Source organism: Trachinotus anak, unplaced genomic scaffold (genome assembly GCF_046630095.1).
Source record: "Trachinotus anak isolate AG129_WGS33_773 ecotype Australia unplaced genomic scaffold, CSIRO_AGI_Tana_v1 ptg000028l, whole genome shotgun sequence".
Lineage (NCBI taxonomy): Eukaryota > Metazoa > Chordata > Actinopteri > Carangiformes > Carangidae > Trachinotus > Trachinotus anak.
In genome coordinates this window covers 22652842-22680830 of record NW_027273879.1, presented here as the reverse complement: position 1 = coordinate 22680830, position 27989 = coordinate 22652842, and the positions used below count along the sequence as shown (strand labels likewise).

The 27989-nt window shown below is 40.6% G+C and overlaps 1 protein-coding gene across 1 annotated transcript; it reads left to right on the top strand.

Annotated features, from left to right (window-relative positions):
- Positions 1–48: 48 nt before the first annotated feature.
- scai (suppressor of cancer cell invasion) lies at positions 49–24436 on the top strand. The gene is made up of 17 exons (XM_071465481.1): positions 49–228; positions 1375–1499; positions 9734–9829; positions 10153–10239; positions 11330–11428; positions 11738–11834; positions 13438–13536; positions 13627–13779; positions 15018–15119; positions 15515–15616; positions 16003–16081; positions 17452–17551; positions 17893–17974; positions 19197–19269; positions 19966–20139; positions 21223–21323; positions 23637–24436. Exons 2-17 carry the CDS (start codon positions 1393–1395, stop codon positions 23781–23783), a joined length of 1698 nt encoding a protein of 565 aa, XP_071321582.1. The 5' UTR covers positions 49–228; positions 1375–1392; the 3' UTR covers positions 23784–24436.
- Positions 24437–27989: the final 3553 nt, after the last annotated feature.

Genomic DNA, 27989 nt, shown 5'->3' with positions numbered 1-27989 from the left:
GAGCCAGCGGCTGTCCTCACCCTGCCTCCTCCCGCCTCCCCGCCTGTCACTGAACAACAAGCCTCCACACAGAGCAGCACCGAGGCTCCGGCAGACCACAGTCCCGTCACCTACACACTCTGAGATGCCAAGGAGGTCGCGCCTCACCGATACAGCTCGTCGAGGCTTCAGCGCTGGTCTGTGAGCAGCGTGTCTGTGGCGCTCCCGTTCATCGCGTTAGCCGGAGAGGTAAGAAGAGATGCGGGTTAGAGCCGCTGCAGCCGGGTCTGTATTACCTGACTCATGTTAGCTTACCGCGGGTTATCTTTGTTATCCGCACATTATTCTCCAGATGTTGAGACGTTAATGCAGCGGTGTTAATTAACGTTAATACAGAGCTATAGCTATGTTATAGCTTACGGCCCATTTAAACTTGGTGTCATTTGCCGCTAGTTAGATAGATTAATGTGACCAGTGAACATTAGGTTACATTACAGCTGAGTTAATATTGATAATTGGTGTCAAGCAAAACACCAATAATCAGCAGTTACCCGTGACCGAGTCCTAGTGGGTTTCTGTGTTTGCAGACGAACTGTTCTAAAAACCTCCTTCGTGTATTTATTTTGTCTGTGGCTCATGTTGTAGGTTTTATTCTCCAATCACTGCGTCCGGACACGTCTTGTCATTGTCATGTACGAGGCCTTTCTGAAACTGAATTAGGGTTGTCTCTGTCTGAAGACAAATGCTCAACACTGCACTGACAATATCTGAGCATTTAGTCAAATCAGATCAATGCGAGTGTTTGTGCCTGAGATGTACATCAGCCAGGCAGGTGATTATGACCCTTCCAACTGATACCAGGAGCCAGCTGCTGTGGTACAGCTGAGGTTATCCTGCAGTGTGTGTGTCTGGTGACACTGACAGCTTCCCTCCATCTATACAGGCACACACACAGACAGTGACCGTGATGCTGTAGTCACTGATTTAAACAGCAGAATAAATTTTTCCAATGATTTAAATCAGACACCGGCTGAACACTGTGACCTAACTGTGCGCTGTCTTGACCTGATTGCACATTCGTCTCAGCATCTGAAGGTTGGAGCTACTATGAGAATGAAATCTGGGACAGCCCAGGTCAACCTAAAAAAGGTGGCCATGTGACGCATTTCCTCCATAGTTTCTTATTTCTGTTCATATTTAAGTAGGACACCTGAAAGACATCTGAAGCAGCTCTGCATGTTCGGTGGATCGCACCATGTTAATTCTTTTTTACTTCTTCAAATGTATTTCTTGGTAGTTTAAATTATAATCACACATTGTTTCAAATTGTTCTTTGATCTAGTTGCCTCTGGTTTCACTTTTTATAATATTGTTTCTGGCTCTGTTTTTAATCAGGTGTGAAAAGTCAGTGTCATGACTGGAGCTGAGACTGAGGATGATATTCCATTAGGTGAAAGGAAGACTGTCACAGATTTCTGCTATCTCCTGGACAAGTCCAAACAACTCTTTAATGGGCTAAGGTCAGTTTCTACTTACTCTCTTGTCTCCTGTTTGCTGAAGTACACATCGTAATCAGTTGATTCCAGGGACTTCCTGTGGAAAATGCACACAACGCACAGAAATTATATATAAAGAATCCAGCCAAGTATCTTTGGGAAGTGTGTTCATATTGGGCTGTTCAGCATCACATGAAGTGCTTCCAGTGCCAACGTTCTGTGCTAATGCAGGAAATTGTCAGCCCTTTATGTAAGTGTGTGGAGGTAAAAGGAGTGTAAGGTGGTAATTGAGTGTGTGGCACCTCAAAATCTTTGTCTTATCACAATCTAAGAGTTAGACAGAGGGAAAAAAAAGGTGACCATACATCGATCTCGAGCACTGCATCAGTTTGGGTTCTGATACTGAGCTCTTTAGCAAATCAGGTATTGGCCATGATGTGACTGATCCACATTCAATCATTTTTAGAGAGTTCAGAGTATACATTTCATTTATATTTGGGGGTGGTGGTGCAGTGGTTTGCATTGTCGCCTCACAGTAAGAAGGTTTGGGGTTGGAACCTGCCAGCTGTCTGGGGCCTTTCTGTCTTTGTGGGTTTCCATGTGGTGTGGTGTAAATGGTTGTTTGTCTTCATACGTCAGCTCTGTGAAAGACTGCCAACCTGTCCAGGGTGTACCCCTTCTTCACCCATTGTCAGCTAGGATTGGCTCCAGTCCCCCGTGACCCTAAAAACTGGTACATTTATACAGTATAAACTGTGAGCTTTTTAAAAAAAAAAAATTATCATCATCATTATTATTATTATTGACATTATCAGGCATCAAGAAGGGGTTGACATTACACCTGTCCAGGAAAGGGTCTGTTGGTGATATTTAATGTAATATCTAATAGATTACATCTTACAGACACTATATAGTCCTTTTTTCCAGTATTTTGCAGACTGATCATATGGTCAGGTTATTATTATTATTACAGTTATTTTGTTGACAGTTGTAGTGCAGTCATTGTTTGTTGCTGCAGTTGTCTCTGTGTGATGCTTTTAAAGAGTATTTTAAAGAAATATTAATCCTGAGCCACGAGGTTGTCTGGAATTTAGCCCATATAATGTGCATAATGTATAATATGTATAATGGGTATAATGTGACAAAAGACTAATCGACTTCTGTTCCAAAAGTTTTCATTATTTCCTTAGTAATCTCAGGTCATTATGACAAACTTACAGGGAAATGGTCAACCATTTGCCCCCATCATTCATCCTCTCCGTGAGAATAAATGAATAAATCAAAATATCATATGTTGTTCCAGCAGAACTCTTTCCAGGACCTGCAGTTGGTCTTAGCCTGGATTTTTCATTTTTCTGGGTTCTTCATTAATGTGATAGAAACACAGTGTTATCATCAGCAAAAGGTAATGGAGTATAGATGAAGATACAGTGACCAAGTCACTGATGTATGAACGGAACCTAGTGGGACACCACAAGTTATGTCCTAATACAAATCCGTACAATAACATTTACAAGTCATTTCTGATTAGTGACATAATTCGAGAGCCATTTCAAGATCCGGCTGTTAAACTCATAATTTGACAACTTTTGAGAAAAAAAATAAATCTAAGGCTTGTTCATTATTGTTTAAAGGACCATCATTCCTTCACTCACCAGCAGCTGTTTGCAGAGGTGGAAAGCAACCTTGGATTTTTAATATATTGCAGTTTGTTCTTTTTGATGGCTGATTATTCTCATCCTGACTCCATGTAGGTTTTTTTAAAATTATATTTATAATTTAATGTACGTTTAGCACAGAATAATGAAAATTGGAAAAGGATATGTGAATGAATAATATCAGTATGTATAACATCAGCACCAATAGAGTTGGTAGAAGTTTTACAGATGAAGAGGAGACTCTAGAGGAGCACAAACAGTGGCACTGGTCTGCATGCTGCCATAAATAAACAACACACTTATCAGAGATAATTGTTTTCAGAAAGCAAGTCTCCACTCCATAAGAAAGCTTTCAATGCCATCGTGGAAGAAAATGTGGGCTAAACCTTTGTGGTTCCAGGGTAAACGGGAACAGCTGATTTTACAGAAAGGCTGACCTCATGTCAAATCTGACCCGTTTTCAGTTTATTTCTTCCCACAAAAGTTATATCTCGTATAATGCAAAACTTTCAGCTCTTTGTCCACAATACCATCCAGGCAGACAGGGAGGAAAAATAACTCTTCAACTCTTAGTTCACTGAACCACCTAATGATCCATTCATGACAAATCACAGACTTTAGGATTCCCCTTACCCGGAAATATGCACGAAAATTAATGGTTTGTAATAGAGTCATTTAACAATGTAATGGGATGTACAACAGAAGTAATCCAGGCCAACGCAGAACAGCACACCAGCCACTGTAAATACCACATGTCCCAATAATGGGATTCATGAATTCAGGATGTTCTCTCACTAATGTTTAAATTCAAGACCAAAAAACTGCTTTTTCTAAACAACATATGCAGAAGTTAAGTACGTCAAGCATTATGACACAGTGATAAATGGGTAACCCACTTTTAAATAAGATTATGGTAGCTTCTTAGATAGTATTCTGCTGAATTACATAGTGTAAATATATTTTTACCCACAAAGCCTCTGTGATGACGACATTTGTTTCTAACTTTAGGAAAGGTTTTATTCCAACAGCATTCTTAAGAAAATAAGTGCAGTTTCATTTCCCCCCTATAAACTACAACATCAAAATTATTATGTAGATTTTAATAGATATAAAATACATAAAAGTCAACATTAAAAATATAGCTATTAACTATTAGTATTTTTTAAATATATTTTTTATCCATTTCATATACTTTTTAGCTGTCGGCTTTTTCCTGCTCCAAACTTGTTATTATATCGGCCTTCAAAAACCATTATCAGTTGACCTTTATCACAAATATATTGTGTGTGTTTTGTTTGTAATCAGTTAAATCATCCAATTTCCCCATAAAACGTGATGAAAATTTACTGATGATTAAAAAAAATCCACCCAACAGGATTTAATCTCCCTTCTTGATTAGTGTTAGCAAAATATGAATAAACATTAACAGTATTTATGCAACATGAGCAACATGTCGACATGGCTAACATGAATGCTTTGACTCCTACTATTTATGGCTGCTATGACTACTTTCCTGAGCTGGAAATTAAAACCCTTTTTTCTAATGATTATATAATTGAAACAATTATCAGATGAGTGTCACTGACCCAATTGCACCATTAATAGGATAATTGCTATTGGTGTTAGACTGAGTGGGCCTCTACTATCACAGTCATACACTGCCATGTCAGATGTTTATTGGCTTAGTGTTTTCTACATTGAACAGTGACAGTGTCAAAACATCAGTACAATAATATTTCCATCATTCATGCTCTGCTGTTGGTGGATCCATTTCCACTGTCACTGAGTCTTGAATAATGTCCGTTGTTTGAATCGGTGGATGTATGATGATCTCTCAGTATCAAAGGTTTCCTTTAGAGTTTTTGACCTCTAGTAAAGCAGTGGAGTGTTGCTCTGTGTGGGTCCCCTCTTTGTTTATCCAGTGCATGTGCATGAGGAGGCATGTTTGACAATGATACCAATACACAATGCTACCAATGATGTTACACTATTCCACTTACCAGAAGGAGGCAGTAACACTCCAAGATATGCAGCAGAGCTCTTGAAAAGGCAAAGAAGAAGACTTTGAGGTTGTAATTGTGGATACATGATAATGGACTGAATCTTAAAACATGTATGTTTTATTTATGTTTTATATTTATTTATCTGTATATTCATTCATTTATACAGTAATTTATCAGAAAGTTAAGTTATTTATTTGAAGGTATCAAATCAGTCAATGGCCTTTGTGCCCTTAAATCTTTTGTGCCCAGTTGCCAGCCTGTCATTATTAGATTGTTATTACTGATGCACCACTGGACTAGTGGACTACTGAATATAAACATGCTGATGTTGGATTTAAAAATATTGCTAGTTTTTCTGTGAACAAGTCATTTCCTAAAGTTTACTTATCGCCTTTGATATGTCACTGTGTGTAGTTTTATTTAGATGTTAATACAGATCTTATTTCGTCACAAACATTCGGCTGACAGCAGTAAAAAGTCCCCTTTATTTTGGAGGGGTTGCAGTGTCAGTAGATCTCTACCAATGATGACACCAAACCTCCGCTTTTGTTTGCAGACTATATGTTTTATGAGGATGGAAATGCACTCGACACATTGGTTAGATGTCAAAGTTGTACACAATTAATTTTGGTAAACAGCACTGAATGTAAAAGGGTTTTATGGTCTCTCTCAAGTCTTAAGTGCTAGAGCCGAAGACAGCTGGACTTCTTCTTGGTTTCTTCTTGGTTTCTTCTTCTTTCTTCTTGGTTTCAAGAAGCCAAAACAAAGTGCAGTTGCCTTCGACTCTGGACGACTGAGAACCTACACAGAGACTCTCTCTCTTGAGTTTTTCATTACTTATCAATCTTTGATATAATGGCAAAATCATTCTTTCTTCTCTCTCACTTTGCTTGTGTTATGAATTGGTTCACAACATTCACTTCCATTAAGTGATCTGTTTGAGTTTCTTTTTTGTAAAGTCAAGTCTCAGGAGTAGGTATCTGTTGTATTCAAATCATATTTTTCTCTCAGATATTTTCAGACTGCTGTGCTGGTCTCTGGTCACATCAAGCTGGTCTAAAGTGATTATCATAAGCTTTCCATTGTAGTTCACTAAATCTTCCTTTATTCTACACATTAGTATTTTGAAACACAAGTCTTATGTGTATATATATACATCAGGGATGTCACAGTTACATTGAAATTCCATGATTCTTGATACCAAATTCCATATCACAGCAAAAAAACAGAAGGTACATGCACCAACACCTCCGTGTAGTCAGTAAACAGCATCAGTTCAAACTGACTAACGAGGTGAAACTACTCATTTAGAAGTCAGTGTGATGTTTGAACAGACTGAACAGTGATGTTCAGCTGTGAACAGCTCACATTATGAGCTGTCGCTATGAGAGCCTACACAGTGAGACCATGTGTGGAGCGTAGCTGCGTCAGATGTCAGCTGTCACAGTTCGCACACAGTAACAGTAACATTTCAGGACAGGAACATGTTGACGACATGTTGTTAATAAAAAGTAAACAACTGACACTCACTCAGTGTGTGTCTGAGCTGTGTGCATTCTGGGCTTTGGTCACCTCATAATCTGCATCAAATACAAAATATGTCCATACACCAGTCATGGTGTTTTCTCTTTGTTTTTTTGTGTTGTTGGACCTATTGCTGCACCCACACTTGCTGCTGCCATTCCACATGTTGTTACTGTGTACTACACCTTCTTCTTCCTCTCTCTGAGTTTGTGGGACTAGAACACCTGAAGTGTTATTAGACTGCTCTCGTCAGTCCTGGAGGAATCACATCTCTACTGATTGTGGTCATTTGTGTTCAGTGAACTGATGGAACAAATTTCAGCTTCATTTAGAAAAAATGATAAATACTCTCACTGTGCTATTCTAGAGAGTGGAGAGGGGCTCAGTGTTGTGTTCAGTGCTCAGTAGGAAACCTAAGGTTTGGATATTGTTGTTTTTCCTAAGTTAAAGTGAGTTTGCTCACAGTGCTCTGGTTTACTGTTGTCACTGATTCAAACACAGAAAACAAATGAGGATGCAGCTGAAGATTTCCCCTCTTGAGCACAGTAGAGCTGGTTTCAGCTCCTACAGAATAAATAACAGGCTTCACACATGAAAGTGTATCAATGTTCTCATGCTCTGTGGTTTTTTAGAGGGTGACCTGGATGCTCGTGCTCCAGTCAGGATCAGGTCTTTACTCTGACTCTTGATTCAGCGTGTTGGATGTGTTTGTTGTGATCTGCTACAGTGGATATCACAATAAGCTCAGAAAGACTGTGGCATGTGAACAGACAGACTGACCATCTGGAGTAGCAGGAGTTTCCCTGCTGAGTTTGTGAACCTGTCATCTGGTGGTGAGCCAAGCAGGAGGGTACTGACAGAAAGTAGAAGGCCAGGCTGTTGAACTGGACTGAGAGATGGATGGAAAGAAGGATTTATTGATTAGAGAGATTAGATGAATATCCACCCCCCCACTGCTCCCTGTGTGTTTTTCACCTTGATTTTGGTGCATTCTGCCTGTTATGATCTGAGAGTGACACATTGAGTTTGTGCTGTATTAGTCACAACTGACGCTTTGTTCTCGTCATATTTGAATCACTGACTTGAACATCAGCCCAAAGCGTCCATTTTAAAGAGCCCACAAATTCAGACCCGTGTGAAATGACTGAAAATGTGAAAGACCATTTTGATTTTTCATAATATTCTGCAGTAATCAGAGCTTTTTTACTCTGAGCACTGGACTTACATTTGAACCCACGTGTCACAGACAAACGCTGCAGTGCCTTCAATGAAAAAGTCCAGCTGGCTGTTCCATCTTCTCCTGTAATGATCATGAGACATCTTCTCATCAATAGTTGAGTTTGACAGCTGTGGGGCTAGATGGGACGGTCTTCTGAAGTGCATTTATGCTCTGAATTAATGTAAGGAAGTAAAACATAGGAAGGTAGGTCTCTGTATAGATTTGATTAGGGCTGGGTATCGAACCTTGATACTTTTATGGACCCACCGAATTGGTTTGCTACAATCGAGGATCGAAAAATGTCTTGTCCTTCAATACCTCAGGATTAAATAAGTAAATCTCATCAGCATCAGTGAGCCAATAAGCATGCAGCATGCTTGGACCAAGATCTAATAATGCTTATGATTGGTTGTTTGAGCGTGTAAAGAGAACGAGCTGAAAGATAAATAAAAGTCAAATTTGTCCTGTAATGCGTGTGTTATAAATTTATTTTTGTTGAAATGTATTTGATAAAAATTTGTAAGGAAAAAAATCAAGTTATCAGTATTATTACCAAAATTGAATATTTTTGAATGATACTACTGATCTAATGTCTGTAATATTTGCCTTTAGATTTTTTTTGTATTTATTCATTTACCAAAATCAATCAAATATAAACCATCATCCACCAAACCACGAATATTTATACAAATATTGTTGATAAGTGCACAGACTCATAATTAGTAGTTGTATTATTTTTTATATTTATTGTGCTTGGTGGATTTGATCAGGTGATGAACAGAAAATTCCTGAACAGCTTTGATAATCTGTTCATAGTGTAAATGAGTTCATCGAGTAGAAATGTCAAACATTGACTGCTTTTCTCCATTTGTTGTTGTAAACTGATGATCTTTGAGTTTGTGCAGACAGAACAAGATGTTTAAACACATCATCCTGGAACTGTGACTGACATTTTTTCATACCATTAATCATTACAATAGTTCAAAATATACGTTAGTTGGAGTCTGAACATAATCCTGTTGTGACATGGAGATATTGTGGTTTTCATGACCGGATCAGTTTTCGACCTTGTGTAGTTGTTGCGTTGAATACAAAGAAACCTTTTTAACTCAGAACAGACGTCAGCTGTTTTACATCACTGTGCAGATTTGAAGATAAATATTGAACTTAAACTAAACAATGATTGAAACTGAACCATGAAAACTGTTGAATATGAGCTCATTTGATATCGGTGCCACATTTGACATTCCACTGGTGGATATGTATCTGGCCCTGTCCAGAAAAAGCCATAAATCAGTTTTGTTTTGAGGACTGAGTTGTTTCTCAACAGTGATGCATCTTTCCAAAGTTTCCTCTGACAGTCACAAATCCTGACCACTGTGCACCTGGAAACCTCCTGTACTGGAGTGTGTGTTGTGTTACTGTGACAGCTGTATTGCTGTGTAGTTGTCATCGCCAGTCTCACCTGCTGCATAATTTATATTATTTTTATATTATATTATATATATATATATTATATTTTGCATGGTTTTAATATGATATTTATTACTTATTTCATCCATCTTAATATCCTTGAAACCATAACATAGTAATATAGTCAGTGTAAATGCAGCTTTGTTTTTTGAATGAGGTGGGACATTATAAAAAAATTTCAATTAAATGAATGTTAACAAATCTTGTGGCACCCCAGCTAAGCATAAATGATAGAAGAGTGAGCACTTACCACAGCAGATCCTCCCACTCACCACTCATTCACTGGGTTCATGTGTAAAGTGTCAGAGAAAGTTTCAGATCCTGAGTAACTAAAGCTCAAAGATGTTGTTTGTAACTTTTTCTCCTTTGTTCTTGCTGCAGAGACCTTCCTCAGTATGGACACAAGCAATGGCAATCCTACTTTGGACGGACTTTTGATGTCTACACTAAACTGTGGAAGTTTCAGCAGCAGCACAGGTTATTTCCATCTCTTATCCCACATTAAGGCATCACGAGAGTTTGGTCGACTTCTGGTTTTGTTGTTCAGGTCAGGTGTGGGAGCTTAAACCAGTTGGGTTTCACGTGAACCAGCTGAATCGACATTTGTCATTACGGCAAAGTAAAAGTAACATACTGTACATCAGAAACCTGTTATGTTTCTCAGCTCATGAACACAAAGACAGATGTATTTATAACAAGTGATGACTGTCACAGAGTCGTGTGTCAGATGTTCTGTCACTCTCAGGTTCATTATGTCATTGTTTAGTGCTCAGTATTGTATTTTCTGTGTTTACTGACAGGCAGGTTCTGGACAGTCGGTATGGATTGAAGAGATGGCAGATTGGGGAGGTTGCATCCAAAATTGGACAGCTTTACTACCACTACTAGTAAGTCAAACTAAGTCTCAACCACAGACATCACCAAAAAATGGAACTCAAACAACGACAGGCCCTTAACTTCAAGACAGATGAGTTAGAAGTGTTGGAAACATCTGTAAAAAAAAAAAAAAAAAAGAAAAGATGTTCTTTATGGGAAATTAACAACAACACTAACTCAGGAGATGAGAGAGAGAGTGTGTGTTAAGATAACCTTTATCTAATAACAAGTGTTTTGTCATCAAACTGCAACACATTGTTGGGATCTGCCATGAGCCTATTAATGAATAAGTTCCACCTGTTGACATATTGTTGGTTGTGTAAAAGCAACAAAAGAGCAGCCGTATGGATGAAAGTGAAAGTCAGGACAGATTAATGGTTATCCCCAAGTTAGGACAGTTTATTACAGATTTTATTACATCACCTAGGGGCCAGAATTACTGCATGGCTAATTGATCATACTTGTTCCCATTTTGACTTTTGGCCAAACAGGTACATCTAACGTTCAGTATGTAAATGTAGAATGATATTTGTTAAATGCATCAAAGAGGCAAAGAAAAATTATAAAAAAGTATATTGTATATCGTATCCTGTTGTAACATATTGTATCATATGGTAACATTCCGTATCATATCGTAACTTACCATATAGTAACATATTGTATCGTATCATAACATATCGTATCGTAACATATTGTATTGTATCGTAACATATTGTATCGTAACAGCGTATCATTGAATAAAGTATTGCAACATATTGTATCGTAGCATATTGTATCATATCATATCATAACATATTGTATTGCAAGATACTGTATCGTAACATATTGTATCATAACATATCGTAACATGTCGTATTGTAACATGTCATATTGCATCAATCGTAACATACATTGTTACATATTGTATCACAATAATAGTTTTTAAATAACATCCACAACTTTGTGAATTAATGCTGTATGTAATCCATTTGTGGTGTCCAATTTGTAAATGTGTTGAACAGAATCAAATTATTTTAGATTTTCTTTATTTGAAAATGTTCTCAGCTCCAGAGACAGTAACACATCTTCTCTTTTCTATCAAATTGAAATTCTGATCGCCAGCCTTCGTACCTCAGAAACAAGTTACCTGAATGAGGCCTTTTCATTCTACTCAGCCATTCGCCAGCGATCCTACTATTTTCAGGTCAACAAAGAGGACAGGTGAGTTCCTGTAACTTTGTATATCTTAAATATTTTGAGATGCAGTTTGTGGGATTGAGGCATTTTAATAGTTTCTGGACAGAGGAATAAGGTATATCAGGCTTAGGATACACGCACGCAATACTTGTTAGTAGGATACATTCACTGGTGGTTTGGGTCTCAACATGAAAGACTTATTATTTTAATTTCTCCACCATAGACAGAGTGAACCATAAGGTGTAATCAGTGGCCTCCATGTACATGGCTTGAAATGTGCCCGTCCTTTAGTGTGGATTTGTTCTTACTGTCTTCTCTTGTCTTTTTTATCAGGCCAGAATTAGTAGTGAAGAAGCTTCGATATTATGCTCGCTACATAGTCGTCTGTTTACTGCTGAACAAGATGGACCTAGTCAAAGTTTTGGTGAAGGTATAGAAGCAACATTTTTGACTAGAGCATGGTGTGTGTGACCAAAAACTTTGTTATTTGAACAGCCTTGGTTTTCTGAGGAACATGTAAACAGCCCCCACTTCCCTCAGTACATCATGTCGCATTCATAGCACTCATTTCAGTGTCTCACTGTGGGATATGGTCAAGCTCATCAGATAGATCACCACCAACCGATATAAAAGTAAAAGAATGGGATTCTTGTAGGAATTAAATTAGACCACGGAAAGATTTACCTGCAAAGTCCTCAAACACTCTTTACTTACAGTCACACAGAGACCTGGTGGTGGATGCGCTCTCTCTGTGGCAGCCTAGGACATTTAGTATTCACAGGCCAAGCCCACAGGGCAGGCTGCTCTGTGTGACTGAAGAAAGTAGGTCCATTGGTGGGAGGGGTCATGAACAGCCGCAGACAAGCTGCCTCCTCTCTGCCAGCCTGTGCATGAATGGCTGGTTAAACAGCGATGAAATTTAGGTTCAGGAGATTCTCCCAAACGCTGAGGACTCGCTGCAGGTGGAGGAGATGCAGACGTTGTAGGGGTATAATGGTACACAGGGGTCATAAGATTTAAAAATGAAAGCATGGTAGCTCATTGGTCTCAATTCTTGTTTTTAATGAAAACTACGGTGCAAAACTATTGATTGACGATTGTTTTTTTACACAACAAAAATGAGAGTGAACATTTAAAAAAAGAAATCTCTGAAAACAAGAACTGTGACAAAATGTATGACAGTTTTGGTAAATGAATAAAAACTAAATGATGTGAAAGATGGACAAATGGACTAGTTACTGTCTTAATGGAGAATCTTACTCAACAATCTGCAGGAATCACACACTGTGGCCACAGTGTGTTACTCGTCCACCAGCCAAATGTTCATTCAGCAACCTGAGCAGTTTTATTGCCTTTAATAAGCAGCATCTTGCCTTCAGTAAGATTCTGTTTCTGTCAGTACTGTTATCAGGTGTTACCAAAGGAACATATTTTACACTTCTCCTGTGTTTTAAGTTTTCATCCATAAGAAGATATATTTGTGGTTTTAAGAACCAAAAAACATCTAGGTGTAGTTTCCTTCAATCGCTCTTCTGATTGGCTGACTGTTTTCTGAGTGACATATGACCAGGAAAACCACAGGTAACAGATTGTAGGCTACTACTGTCGCTTGATAAAACTGACCGGTACATGTACACTGTGGTCAGTCAGTGCTGAAATGCTGCTGAGGTACAGAATGGGAGGTTGTGGTTGGACCTGAAAGGCTTTAGCCTGCCTGCGCACAGCTGCACTTGTCCACTAATCAGAAGGTCGGTGGTTTGATCCCCAGATCGTCCCAGGTAGAAGAACTGACATCCTGAGCAAAGAAAGAATTCTCCTGTATATTCAACAAATGATTGTGAGAATTTGTGGGGTTGTGGTGTCCCTGAGTGAGACACTGAAACTAATGCTCTGGATTTTCCAACAGAACCTGAACTCTGAACACAGCTTCCTCTCTTTAATGTCCTCCTTCATCATATTTGTATGAGACCGTACTTTCTAAATCTAGTACAAGTCAACTTTTGCCCCCCCCCCCACCCGTCTGCTGCCTGCAGGAGTTATCTGAGGAAATTGAAGATTACACACAGAGATTCAACACAGAGGATCAGCTGGAGTGGAACCTGGTTCTACAGGAAGTGGCAGCTTTTGTGGAGGTAATGCACCAAATGTGACACAGTTCAGCACTGATACAGATGTCTGGACCCTCTCTGGCTCACTGCTGTTTCTCTCCATCTGCCACACAGGCAGATCCAGTGGTCGTTCTGAATGACAACAACTCTGTCGTCGTTCTCAGCAATCGGCTGCAGGAAGGAAGTGTGCCTCCACTGGAACAAGGCATGGTGGTTGGCCAGCTCGTCCTTGCAGATGCACTAATCATCGGCAACTGTAACAGCCAGGTTTTAACCCACTAATTCTAATTCACAGTTCCTAATGCTTCATACACATTAGTCTCGCCATTATCCACCACCATAATCATTCTGCTACATGGGAAAAAAACACTCTTTGTATTTCTTTCAACCAATCACAGTGGTCTTGTGCAGCGGTGAGCCCAGGATGCAGCGACGGTACCCCTGCAAAATAGTGTCAGAGGGGAACTTTTGGTTTTGGTGGAACATTTGCATCACTGCCAATAAAATGTCTGATGCCCCTCAAAAGAAGATCCCACAAAAAACTGTGTCTGTGTGATACAACTTTTAACTGGTAAAAAAGACATAATATGATAATCGGTGCCGTAGACGTCGCTGCCAGACTAAAAACATGTGGCAAATCAACTTTGACTGACAACAGCCAATTCAGAAGAAGGATCAACATCAGGTGTCAGAGTCCTGTGAGACAGAGTCTCAGCTTTTCTGCAGTGTGTTCAAAAGGTTTGGATCCTGCAACTGTAGTAAAATCAGATATATGAGCTAAAGATAAGAGTCGTGTAGTCCTGCCACTGATGAACAAAGTTTCTCCTTTGACGACTCGCCCATACAGCTACATTTACCACAAATTCCTATTCATGTTTCTGCCTGAAACACAAAGCTATGCTGTATTAAGGTGGCTGTCTGGATTTAAGAGGTTTAGGCTAACCCCTAACAAGTGAATGGGAAAAGTAGTCTCAGACTGGTGGACCCCATATGTAGGGATTAGAGAAGCAGCTAAATCTAGTCCTCCTAAATGTGTGTTATGATCTGTTTTAACCTACGGTGGCCCTGAGAGCTCAACACAATGAAACTTAAGAAAACACATGCAAGTAGAAAACATCTTTATCAATTTGACACCACCAAATACAACTACGGTGGCCCAAGACAATGCAGAAGCCACAACACAAATACAAACTAAGCCACAACAGATGTGAGAAGGGGTCTGTATATACTATTATAACAAAAAATATGAAAATGAAAAGTATGATAAAAGTCCAGATTTATACTGTTTGAATGTTATCTTAATGTTTCAACACAATTGCGGCACAGCTGACTTGTTATAACATGTTCCACAGCTCCTGGTTTAGGAGGTTCTGCTAGTAGCTGCAGCTGTACCCGACTCACCAAAACATCTGGAGTGTACTAAAAACCTGTAACTCGTATCATCAGTAAAAATGCAAATCTCTCCAGGGTCAGTTGACATCTGTGTTGTTTTCCTCCCGTTTCAGGTGAAGTTCAGTGAGTTAACCATCGATATGTTCCGCATGCTTCAAGCTCTGGAGCGGGAACCTGTGAACCTGGCCACACAAACCTCCAAACAAGGAACGCTGGTGAGTGTCACGTCCATCAGGTCTGACTGTGGTTACCTGTGGTCATGTTGTTGCTGAACCTTCAGGTTTCACAGCACAGAGAGAGAAGCTACCAGCAGCTGTGATGTATGGTTCTTCCCTCCTCCAGTGATAACAGGATGTTGTGTTTGAGTGCAGAATATTCCCACCCAGGCAACAGAGAACATGTTGTGTGTCAGAGATGATACAGTCTTTCTCCGGGCCACTCAGTAACTAACAGCTGTATGTCACCATGTTTGTCCTGTAACAGCAGCTCTGTGACAAACATGATGAACGCCATCACCTAATAGAGGACTGGTTAGGGTTAACCTGTCTTATACTGTAGGTAAACCTGGACTTAGATATGAACAGTAATGATATAAAATCTTTCTCCACAGGAACCCAGTGAGAAACCAGCCAAACGAGAAAACCCTCACAAGTATTTGCTGTACAAGCCAACGTTCAGCCAGCTGTTTACTTTTTTGTCTGCCTCTTTTAAGGTCAGTGTTCACTTTAATCATAAGTTATTGTTCATTATTACACATGTAAAGCCGTCAAGATACGTTAAATATACAGGATCTGTCTCGACCGTCAAAGCTGGTTTGTGACACTGTAACAATTTAGATTCTCAGTTTTCTGAGCAGCTTGTGTTAAAATAACTTTACAGGGAGTGCAGGGGAAAAGAGTGAAGAGTTGCAGAAGCGATCAGACTCTGTAGATTGTGTCAGACCTATCATCATCATCACTGTGACGAAGCTACAGAACATTTTTCCCATCATTGTGAAGTCGTTGGGTTCATTGGAGACAGCATCACTTACACACTTGTTTCTAACAAAAGTCACATACTTTTCTATATTATCTTTTTTTTCATTGCTTTAATGTCCAGGAATTACCTGCCAACAGCGTTCTGCTGGTTTACCTGTCAGCTACTGGAGTCTTCCCCACAGGTCACTCAGACTATGAAGGTAAAATGCTTTTTACTAGACCCCACATTCGTTCTCCTGACATCATATGTGATATTCATGAGATTTAAAGGACAAATCTTCCCTCCAAACTATTTGAATTGTTGCAGTTTCTTTCAAGAAAACAAAAGATATCTGGCAGATTTGTTAAACCGTATAGTCCAGGTTTTTAATTCTTGCTCCATGTTGTTTTAGATATCTAAGTAGAATGAGTAACTGTGATGCACCAAATGAGATCCCCGTCTGCAGACTGTCAAACGTGCAGTGTCTCCTCTTGGTCTGAGTTAACACTGAGCTGTTAACATGTGGAGAGGGCCTGCATCCACACCAACGTCTTCAGCTCCACATCCACACTGAGAAATCACATCAACAGGAAAACAGAGGAATCTCTTCTTCTTTCTCCTCTTTTGAACAGCAAACATCAGAACTGTGCATCACAGCCACAGCCTGTTTCCATGCCAGTTTTATCAAATCCATTTTGTGTACATAAACAGCCAATCACCAGCATAGTTAGATCTATGTCCAAGCATGCTGGATGCTGATTGGCTCACTGACGCTGATGAGATTTAATTAATAATCAAAAGACAAGACATTTTTCCATCCTTAGTAGTATTAAAGTTCGATACTGAGCCCTCCTTGTGTCAGAACCTGAGCTCAGTGCTCTTTGTATGTGTTTGTATACGTTTGATAAATCCTGTGTTTTGTGGTTGGAAATGTCACAGTTTTGTATTTACATATCCATGTTCACAGTCCAACTTGGCTTTATGAAACAGTTTATGTCAACATAAATACAAGTGAAGAACAACTGCTGTATTATGGAATTAGCACAAAAAGTAACATCACTGCCATGCAGCCAGAAGAAGGAGAAATAGACTGAAAAACATTTGTTAGTCGGTCTCATGATTGTCATTCATGACAGCCATGACATTCGTCACAGCAGTTTATTTTTCAAAGTGGACATGAGGCTATGTCATTCCAGCTAAAGGTCTAAAACATGTTGACTGTGTTTCCTTCTTCATAAGACATTTTCAAAGCTGATTTTTCTTTAACGTTTGAAACCTGCGTTGTTTGAATTCATGTGTTATTTATCAGTCTTCTTGTTCACTGTATGTGTTGCTGGATTGCAGCGTATCCCAGCATCTGTAGATCAGTGGAATAAAGTGAAACCATCAGCATCATCATGTGTCACATCATCTGTGAGCACAAGAACAAATTCAGGTTTGAACCAGGTTACAGGTGTAGTTATTGAAGCAGGTTCCTAAATCACCTCTGTATCTGTTGGGAATTTTGATTTGCAATGATCTACATAACTCAGACCGCCCTGTCTTTTCCGTTAACATGTTTAAGTTTCTGTCTCTGGATGTTTCCTGCAGGACCGTATGATTTTGGAGGCGTTCTCACTAACACCAATCGAGATGTGGTGAATGGAGAGACAGTGCAGAAGAGGAATCAGGCCCAGAAAGAAATGCACTGGTGAGAAACCACCTCTACATTGCTGCTTATTTCTCTATCTGCCTGATCAGATAAGTTTGCTGAACTTAAAATAACACAAAGGAAGCTTTGATGGTTGTTGAAGCTTTGAGAGTGAACCCATCAGCTCCTCCCACCTCCTGAGTTCACTTACTAAATTTAACCCAGGAGAAAAAACAATGTTTTATTTTTGCTTGTTGTGAGTAATGACAGATAACATCTATGTGACTCAGTCTGACGTCTGAGTGCTGCTCAGCTCTCACCATGTGAGTCCAGCGTCCTGCAGAGCAGCTGACTAAACAGAAATGTAGCTTCCTGATGTTGACTTGTTTGTGATGTTGCAGCCTTCATCCAGGAGACTTATTCCCTTTCACCCGGAAGCCGCTCTTTGTCATTGTGGATTCTTCAAACAGCACAGCCTACAAGGTACGAAACAAAACACATCTACAGTGCTGGACAGTTCAGCAATTTCAGACTGAAATAAAATAATGGAGACTACATTAAGTTTGGGGCTTCAAAAGGAACTGGACAGATTCACAGGAAGTCAGACGGAATCAACATATTGAACATTTAGTGGAAAATCCTCTGCAGTCGGTGACTGAAGTCTCTGACCCACAGACGGCAGCAGACTCTTTGCTCTCTCAGCTTCACTGCAGCCTCCCTCAGCACATGCATGTTGAAGGGTCTCTGCCTTTAGTCTGGTCTCCAGCAGGTGGACTGAGGCCAGGTGACTGACTCGGCCAGTAGAGGATCTTCAACCTCTCCACCCTGAGAAGCTCTTTAGTTGCTCTGGTCGTACGTTCACGATCGTTGTCCTGCTGAATGATGACATGTCGTTTCTGTCAGCAGTGTGTCAGTGTAATGGAAACTAAACCATGTTTGACAGATCAGGTGGAGGCTTTGGATCATGAGCTGCTCCTGTTTCCCATCATTCTGACAGAGATTGAGTTTTATTTCTTCAGTCCACAGTTTCCTTTTGTTACTTTTAGTATGTTTTGTTAATGTGGTTGAGGTGAAGAGAAATGAGGATATTCAGGGTTGAAATCAGACAAAACGACCCAGATGAATCCTGGTGTTGTCCAGGACATCGTAAGGTCCAGCCCCCCCCTCAGCACACTGAGGGTTTGGGAATGTGGAGATGAGCCGGCGCCAGGTGCTCAGTAGTTAGATAATGAATCACTGGTGTAAATTATTTGAGTTATTCTGTATCTTTAAAACAAAAAGGTTCTTATAGACCACATGAAACAGCTTTATCACACTGAAGATATGATGTTTGATTATTCATTTAATATTGAAGTGAAAGTAAACCTGTCATAAAGTCTCAGACTTATCGTCCTGGTACACACATTCTCCTGTCAGGTTTTTTTTTTTTTTAATTCCAACTTTTCCACAGGAAGTGGTGTTCACATGTCGCAATCCTGGTTTTGTGCCACGGTTCTAAATGAGGCCTCTGGCCCCTAAAACAAGTCAAACTGTCACAATGTAAACCTGCTCAAATTAAAGCTGATACTTTAATTTAGTCTCCATTATTTCACATTGACTGTGCTGAAGCTCAGAGCCTGAATAAGAAAATATCATGTATGATGTGATGACAGTGTGACTGTATATTCTTATTATTAACATTATTAACTCTTTTTTGTCCTAACAGAATTTCACAAATCTGTTTGGCCAGCCTCTGGTGTGTCTACTATCACCTACAGTGTATCCTAAGAGTGTACAAGGTGTGTGTCACTCAGAACAACAGTTTGTTACAGGATAAATCTGATGATGTTCTGTTTCCTATTTGTCAACAAATTCCACAAAAAAAACAACCATTTGTTCGTCTCTAAGACCAGAGTCATGTGACTCAGACTGGACCTGATCAAATCATAATGGACTCGATAAGCTAAGGATGATAAGGACTTTCTGACTTCTGACTTCTGACTTGGTTCTGAGCTCAAAGTCCACTGGTTCCTCCCAAAGACACAAATCTTAAAAAACAGATGATTGTTTTCATTTTTCTTTTCCTTTTTTTATTTTATTCTTTTCCATTTATTATAGCCGGAGAGAGAGAGAGAGAGAGAGAGAGAGAGAGAGAGAGAGAGAGAGAGAGAGAGAGAGAGAGAGAGAGAGACAGACAGACAGACAGACAGACAGACAGACAGACAGACAGACAGACAGACAGACAGACAGACAGACAGACAGACAGACAGACAGACAGACAGACAGACCACACTCTACTAGGTGAGCCACCGAGGCGCTCCAGTTTCATTTTTTAAAGAGGCTCAGAAATGTCCTGCTCAAACAGCAGGAAATAGTGAATTTGTTCTTGAGGTTTTTCTCTCTTGTTGTTTTAAATGTTCCTGTGTCTTTGTATGTTATGATGTCCTCACTTTGTTTATCTCTGACCTGTGCCCTGTCTCTTCTCACCTGTCCAGATCAGTCTCAACGTGGGAGTCTCTTCACTCTCTTCCTCTACAGCCCACTCCTGGCTTTCTCCTCTGTTTGCGGTTTAAACAGTGTACGACGAGGTCTGTGGGACAGGGCTCAAGAATTTCTTCGTAAAGTCTACCGTGACATTGGGCAGATGATAACTCGATCACGGACCATAGGTAACATATGGATTCTGTAGGATGTTACTGAAATTGGACTGGACCATGAAGAATGTTTATTTGTTCTCATGTGTAACATATTATTAATCATGATTTTTTTAAAAGTTATATATAAATAATTTTTTTGAAGTAGTTAAAATCATCACAGATTCCCAGATCTTAGGGTGATGCTTGTTTTTGTCAGAGCAACGATCCAAAATCAATGAAATAAATACATTTGAGAAAGTGTTTTTGCAAGATTTAAAGCTCCATTCAGTGTAAAGGTAGATGTCCACGTGTTTCTGATTATAAAGCAGGTCTAGGTTCTATATTAATACTGTGAAAGTATCAAAGCCTCAGGCCACAGAGAAATGCGCACAGCCTGTATTCAGAAACTGAGCCTTAAAACCAGCCGTCAGGACTTCTGGAACTTTGTGATGTCACAACAAAACAGTCACTGCTCCCAGCCATGCCCCAAGCCCCACCCACCTGGACCCACCTTGTCCAACCTTGCAGGATTTTGTGATTTGTGTTTACCTGAAATCTGCAGTATTTTTATTCGTTCTCTCTAATGGACTCTTTGTTCTGATATGAATTTTTTAAACACTTTCTTCTACTGCTCTCTCTTTGTTGTTTTGAGTTACACTTGGACTGAAAGCCAGCTGTTATTGGGTCTGTGTGTGTTGTCTGCAAACTTGCTCACTCACAGTTAAGGGATGATATCGACCATGTGGAGTCAAAGCTCTGAAAAAAGGATAAGCTCCTCAACCGTTTTGTCTCCAACGCCCATACAAAGCATATTTCTGATTGAATTTCCCCGCCATGACGTTGCTGCCATCACATTAATGTCCCCGGTTGTGTCAGGTTCTGCGGCCACACATTGGCACTGTGCTGGTCCACCTGGAGGGTCTAGAACCTGAGGGGAGTGAGCTGGAGGCAGAGGCAGTGAGCTCAGAAAACAGTCAGCCAATCAGAAGAGAGGCTCTATGAATAAAACACTGGAGAAGAGGAAATATGGGACCTTTAAATGATTATTAAATTGGTGTAGATTGTTAATTTTTGCTCAGCTGATCGATGAATCAAACTCTAATATTGTCTTTACAGATCAAGCCTTTTTGCAATTCTTTGGTGACGAGTTCCTTCGACTGCTGCTGATCCGCTTCGTGTTCTGCTCAGCTGCTCTGCGGCTGCATAAACTGTTCCGGGTAAGTCACTGCTGCTGTGGTCGTCCTGAGGAAGGAGCGTGTTTATCTGAATGTCAACGATGCATCATATGGTGAAGGGGGGGGGGGGGCTCCAGAGGTGCACCTGACATTAACAGGTCTGGGTTAGTCAGACCTGGAGTTGTGGGCCTGTCTTTGTAGTTGTGTCTCAATTCAGAGTTGAGACACTGTTTGTGTGTGTGTGTGTGTGTGTGTGTGTGTGTGTGTGTGGTATTGACCCACCCCTTCTCTGCCTCTGATTGGCTGTGAACCCGATATTCTTCTTTGCTGAATGCTGGTGGATAAAAGAATAAGGCATGTATGTGTGAAATGCTGCCTGTAAATAAAGATGGACGTAGCCTCCGTGACATCACCCTCAGGTTTCTGAAGAGCGGCTTTGAACCTCAGCGTGATCATTGTCGCCATCTTGGCAGTGCCTGACCAAGTGTCAGCCCACTGTGACGTCACCCATTGGTTTGTGAGCTGCCAGTTTGAAGCCTCCAGTTTGTAATTTGGCCGTCACCATCTTGGTTTTTTGAAACCAGCAGAAACCATATTTGGAGGAGAAGGTGGATCTGACCTGCTCTGTACTCTATTAAAGTACAAATTCTGGTGTGGTTCTTCTGACTGATTTATGATTATTATATATGACATCATTAGATTGAATAGATTAGATCTGAACATTTATTGACATGAAACCATGAAAATCACTGTTTGTTGGCTGGTTTCATCTTTAACAAAATGTACTTAGTTACTGGGTAAGATGCCTGATGCTGACCCTTCATCTTCTGCCTCATCTGACTCTGAACCAGAACCAGAGCCTACAACACACAGAAAGGCCTAAATCTGCCTTCATCCATGAGTGACTGTCATGGCTCAGATCTGATAAAAAAAGCCCAAAAAGATAACACTTCAAATGTGCTGCTAAACTGAAATGAAAAATGTAACCAGCCAATGAAAAAAGCTGGTCTGTAGCCATGCAGGGTCCCAGGACTCAGTCATGTGGTCTTGAGCACAAAAGTTACATTCGCACCATCAGGCTCATAGGAACGTGTGTCTCACATCACACAATACACTTAACCCACACTAGATGCACACTAACATCACTTCAGGGATTCTATTCTCAGCTCAGTGCATCCCACAATGCATCACCCCACTGCTGCACTACACCAGCTGGTAACGGACCTGTACACTGGTCTGCAGATCATCATCATCATCATCACATCTAACCCCTGAGCTGTAGGAAAGAGATAAAAGAAAAGAGAGTTGTATTTATCCTAAAGGTCGGCTCTTTACAGGTGAAGAAAATCTGACTCTGACTCACACAAGTTTTAATAAGAAGAACAACAGCCTAAATTATGTTATCAGTATAATAACTGAACTGTTTTGAATTTAAAGAAACATCATAGTTTTTCTTTTATTTCCCTGTGTGACCAGAAACTGTTTCAAAATCAGCATCTAAACTAGGAAGTAGATCAAATTACAGACACAGTGTGGGAGCAACTGACCACACTGTCTAAGAGCTAATGGCCACCAACCCAGCAAACACCTGTTTAGATGCTAATCCCAGGAAATCCCATTACAAAGAGTGTAATGAAAAAACAAATGTATAAATGAGGTGAGTGTTTTCCCACAATCCCCCCCAAAAAATCTGATTTTCAGCCATAAGATTTTATCACCCCTTTTTTCCACAGTAATAAAGAGTGATTTGAACTCATTGTTGCCATGTAAAGTGTTGGTGTGAATGTGTGATGTATAGTTTCATCTGGGTGCACAGTGAGTCTCCACACTAAGCCTTTTTCATTTGTAAACACATCTTTTTTTCCTCTGTTTCAGTCTCTGTGCAGACTTAAACAAACCACCAGTGTGTGTCAGTCTTTGTCTGTGTGTGTTGGTGTGAAAACGTCCACACAGGAGTTGTTTTCTGTCCACATTTAAACACTCGAACAACACAAAAACAGCTAAATGTCATCTTCAGTCAGAAAAGTACAAAACTGCATCACAGCCAACATCTGGTGAGGAGTGGGACAGACAGGCGCTCTGACCAATCAGAGAGAGTTAGAGGAGAGTAAAGGGTGTCCTCTGAACTGTACTGCCACACAGCCCCAGACATCCTTACATCACTGTAACACACTGAAACATCAAGCCAGTGTTTTAACATTCACAGTCTATAGGCCATAAAAAAAAGAAGCTGTTTCCATCTTAATGGAGGACTGAAACCAAGAGAAAAAGATGTGTTCATACATATAGCCAGTTGAGTGTGGACAGTTTTCCTGCAGAGCATGTTTGTTGTGATGTTTGATGTTGTGCTTGCAGGAGTCCCGGAGCTTCCCAGAGTCATACCCTGAGCTGCCCAAACAGGACACAGTGGAGAGCAGCCTCCTACAGAAGCACGTCCTGGAGCTGGCCACCATGCTGGACGTGCAGAGCCTTTTCTGGGATGATTCACTGGAAGCATACTAACATCTTTGCAAAGGGCAGAATGGCACATGTGTACATAGAGACTCAGCTGCCACAGCCCTCAGCTCTCCTTCTGTTTTTTTTTTTTTTACAGGTAATGAAAAAATTGATTCAGCACATTCAAGTTCACGTCCTGCATTTAGCTGTTACTTGTGGAAGCAAATGTAGTGCAGCCAGAGAGTTTAAGTGTCAGTGTAAATTCCCTCCTCCCTCGTTAATGTAAGCATCATTTAAGACAAACAAATGAGAAAAGGTTTCATCTCCCCATCCAAACTGCAGCCTGTGACTATCCCTCATGTCACAGTTATAAAGATGTGTTGGTTGTGTGTTTAGTTTTTTGAATAATATTTCTCATTGTTTATCAGACTGAAGGTTGTGTGACGGCAGAGCAGGCTGGTACAGAGAGAACACAGAGCTGGATGAAACCCCTGCATCAGTAAATATTATACTGGGTTGAAATCTGAAAGAGTTCCTGTATAACAGCTTCTCTTGTAGCAGGCCGAGGTGCATGAGGTTTGTTCTGTTGCACATCATTAGTTGTACAGATATCTCTTCTCCTTCGTGTCATTTACCAGCAGTCCGTCATCCCATAGCTTCAGCCTTGTGCGTGTTCAAAGTGGTGGTTGTTTCTTTTCCATATCTGCATGAAAAAAAAAGAATCCATTTAGTCCCTTTATTCACAAAGAACGGCCTCCACCGGTGAGGATGGGAAATGGGTTGTAGATTTTAAAACGGAGCCAGTGCATGTGTTGCATGGGCCTGTACATTTATTGTTGAGTTAACAAATGAAGACAATCTAATGAGAGATATCTGAGGAGGTGTGGTGTGCACACCACAGGACCTCAGGAGCATCATGTGACCTGCCGGCTGTTTAGCTTGAATGGAGAATCAGTGGCTGGCTTCCTTATGAACACCAGTCGTCTCCCTCCTTCATCAGTCACTTCTCACCACTGATCCACTGCTTCAGGCTCAGGTGCTGCCTCCTGTTTGCTGTCAGCTACTTAAACCGCAATAAAAATCCACATTTGGTGGGGAGAGGGTGACTGGGTGGAGCTGAGGGAGGATGAACCAGCAGGAACCACCAAGCTAACTTTAACTGCTGAGAACAGAGGACACCGTGACAGCTGACCTTTCTTTTCCCTTTGTCCTGAGAGAGAATTTGATCCATTATAAAGCACAAATTATAGTTTTTTCAGCTGTCGACTGTGACTGTGTCTGTTCAGGGTCAAAGGTCCATTAACCTGAACGGCCCCCTTCCTCCAGTGCCGTGACGTCACTGTGTTTTACTGCAGCTGAATTCACCGTACGGTCGTTGGGGTTAGGAGGTTAGACGGTGCAGCTGCCACCATTGAATTTATCTGCTAATGTGTGTTCACGCTTTAAAAATATGAGGAAATGTCGGCAGCTTTACAAACGCAGGCTCCTCATCTGGAGCGTTTCCTGGATGCTGCATTCACTCAGCCGGACGTCATCCAGTGCAGCTGCTCCATCACTGAGCTTCATGGTGGTTGCTGCTTGAAATTCTTTAGATGTTAAAACCAATAACAGTTTGTAGGATCACAGGAAGCATCATGTTGTCTAAACTGATGCGGCCAACGACCTCAAACCAGGCAGCAACCTGAGGAACTCTGCATTCAGTCAGTGGTGAAAGGCACTTCCCGTGATTCCCTGGGCTCTAATCTGGCCTGAGACCTATATCATCATCCATCCCTCTCACTCCCAGTCGTTCCTGTCTCCACTGCCAGAGCCTCCCATCATCCAGACAGTCTGGATGTGAATACATGAAGGATCAGATTATAAAACACAGCCAGCTCCTCCAGAGACACGGTCAAGGTATTTCTCCGTTCACTTCATTTTTCTGTTGGACTGTTGCTCTGCAGCAGAAAACTCAGCAGAGTTCAGCAGAGTTCAGCAGAGTTCAGTCGTCTGCTGTCAGACTGGTGCCAGGATTAAATCCCTCATGCTGTCTCACAGTACAGTGACTGAAGTACCTAGTGACTGAATTGATCATAGGAACAATGGCAGAGCAGTGGCAACATCAACTGTGTGAAAATAACATTTAAAGTATTTCAATTTTAAATTTCAGTTTCCAGAATCTAACAAACTGCAGATTGTGTAGATTCTTCCACAGCAGACGTCAGACCTCAGGCTGTGCAGGACGGGCAGTTACATGCTGCTGCAGAGGTTTCTGACTAGGCACCACTGTAACCTCCATTTTTTTCAAGCAGCGGAGATGTCAGTGTCTCCGTCCATCACCTTGACCCTCAGAGAGAGATTCTGACAAGTATGGAGGAAACTTGTTGATTTACTGAAAAGCAGATTCCTAAAGATTTTTAAGATTTTAATACATGTGGTTCAAGACGAGGCGATTCCAAAACTACTGACACATTTCCAAACAGTCCCAGACGATTGCACAGGTCACTGTAGTGGTGCTGACTCTGACACCAGCTCAGTTAACTGCCCTCCACCAAAACGTTGAGACGATGCAGGAAGAATCTGAGGCAGCTGGATGAGATTAAGATTTCTGAGGTGATGGAGATGATGGAAAGAACACTACTGCAGTGTTTATTCTATTTATTGACATTGTTCGATTGTGTGTACAGATGATGTAAAGCAATGTTTCTGCACAGATGTGTGTGTTCAGTATTTAGTAAGTCTATAAAATGTGTGATGACATGAAGTTAAGGAGGAGCAACATGTTAATGAGGCCAGTTTGTTCCTAGGCCGTTTTTCTAAAGATGTTACATTCCAACTTCCTGAGGACGTGAAGAGCAGCAGAGGAAAACAGCTGTTTTCTCCATTCACATCTGTCTGGGATAGTGAGCCATTTCTACGCTTTCTTCTATTTTCACTGTAAAATCAGCCTCCACGTTCCCTTGTGTTGACAGTTATGATGATAAAGATATTGTAGGCTTGTACTTTATGAAGTTTAATATTATTATGATCATGTTTGTTGTGCTTTAGGGAAAAAAGAGACAAATCCCTGCGTGTTAATGTTCCTCATGCCACCCATCACACTGCTGAGGTGTAGAAACTCTTCATCTGTCACTGCTTCACTTTTTAACGCTTCTGCCTGAAACGCGCCAAACATGTCGGCTGATTCAGAGCAGTGCTGAGGAGGCAGCAATAACATGTTGGTGAGCATGTGTGACAGAATGAGAAATCCTGCTGTTTCACAGCCAGTGGTGCTTTCAGTGCGACACCAGTCATGATTTTTTACTTTCCAAAGGAACCAACAAAACTTTTTTACATGTTTGGACGTCGATTAGGACAGAAGAAGAAGAAGACTACGTGAAGAAATGTATTCATTGAAATTGTCAAATTATGCATGTCGACAAGTTTGTTCATTAAGTCTCAAAACCTCATGTTTAAATGTCATAACATGTTGTATGGTGTGTTCCCTGATCTCAGACTCCATGAAAAGAGCAAATATTGTGGCCCAACGGCGCAAAATCAGCATCAGCTCATGGAAAACGACCACCGTCATAATTCTAACTATAAAAAGAGACCAATAAATGACTTAACTTCTGGCTTCTCTGAGACCATTTGCTGTATTGATGTCTTCTGTGCTTCATGTTTAAACTTGCCCATGAACACAACTGCTTCATTTATTATGTAGCATCAGTGGGTTCGTTAGTGCAGGAAAACCTACCAGTTGAATTTGCTTGTATTCAGTCACAAACAGGATTGTGTTTGTTTTTTATTTCATATTTCAGTTTTACATAAACTAGCCAGCAGCAGATGGAGCATTGTGCGACTGCATGAACTGGTTCTGTATGATGCAAATGGAAATTCATGCTTCATATTATGATTTGATGGAAGTATCAGAGTGGCCCCTGAAAGGAGCTAATTGTAAGTTTTGCTGTCACTATCTGCTGTTCTACTGCAGTTAGCATGCTAACAGCTATGTCACCTGATGGTGACTCACTGTAGCCTCCAGTCTCCTGAAGACGCAGCTGCTCAGAGGACAGATCATGACCTCTGGCCTCTTGTCAAGTATCAATCACCTCCACCTGCTCCACGTTCAGCAGCAGAGAAAACTTACAGATAGCCCCTTTAAGTCCTGGAAGCTGATTTGTTCTTTTAATTGCAAGATCTTAGTGATGAATTCTGGGTAAACGCGATCACTCATACCAACAAGATATTAACATCAGATGTTAAAATTGGTGGCTGATCTATAGGATTATAAAGAGTATGTACTCACAGATT

Excerpts from the sequence above, each read along its gene's own strand:
- scai (XM_071465481.1), top strand. The coding sequence starts at position 1,393 with ATGACTGGAGCTGAGACTGAGGATGATATTCCATTAGGTGAAAGGAAG. Across the intron at positions 9,830-10,152 it reads AAGTTTCAGCAGCAGCACAG|GCAGGTTCTGGACAGTCGGT; the intron begins GTTATTTCCATC and ends GTTTACTGACAG. Across the intron at positions 13,780-15,017 it reads TCGGCAACTGTAACAGCCAG|GTGAAGTTCAGTGAGTTAAC; the intron begins GTTTTAACCCAC and ends CTCCCGTTTCAG.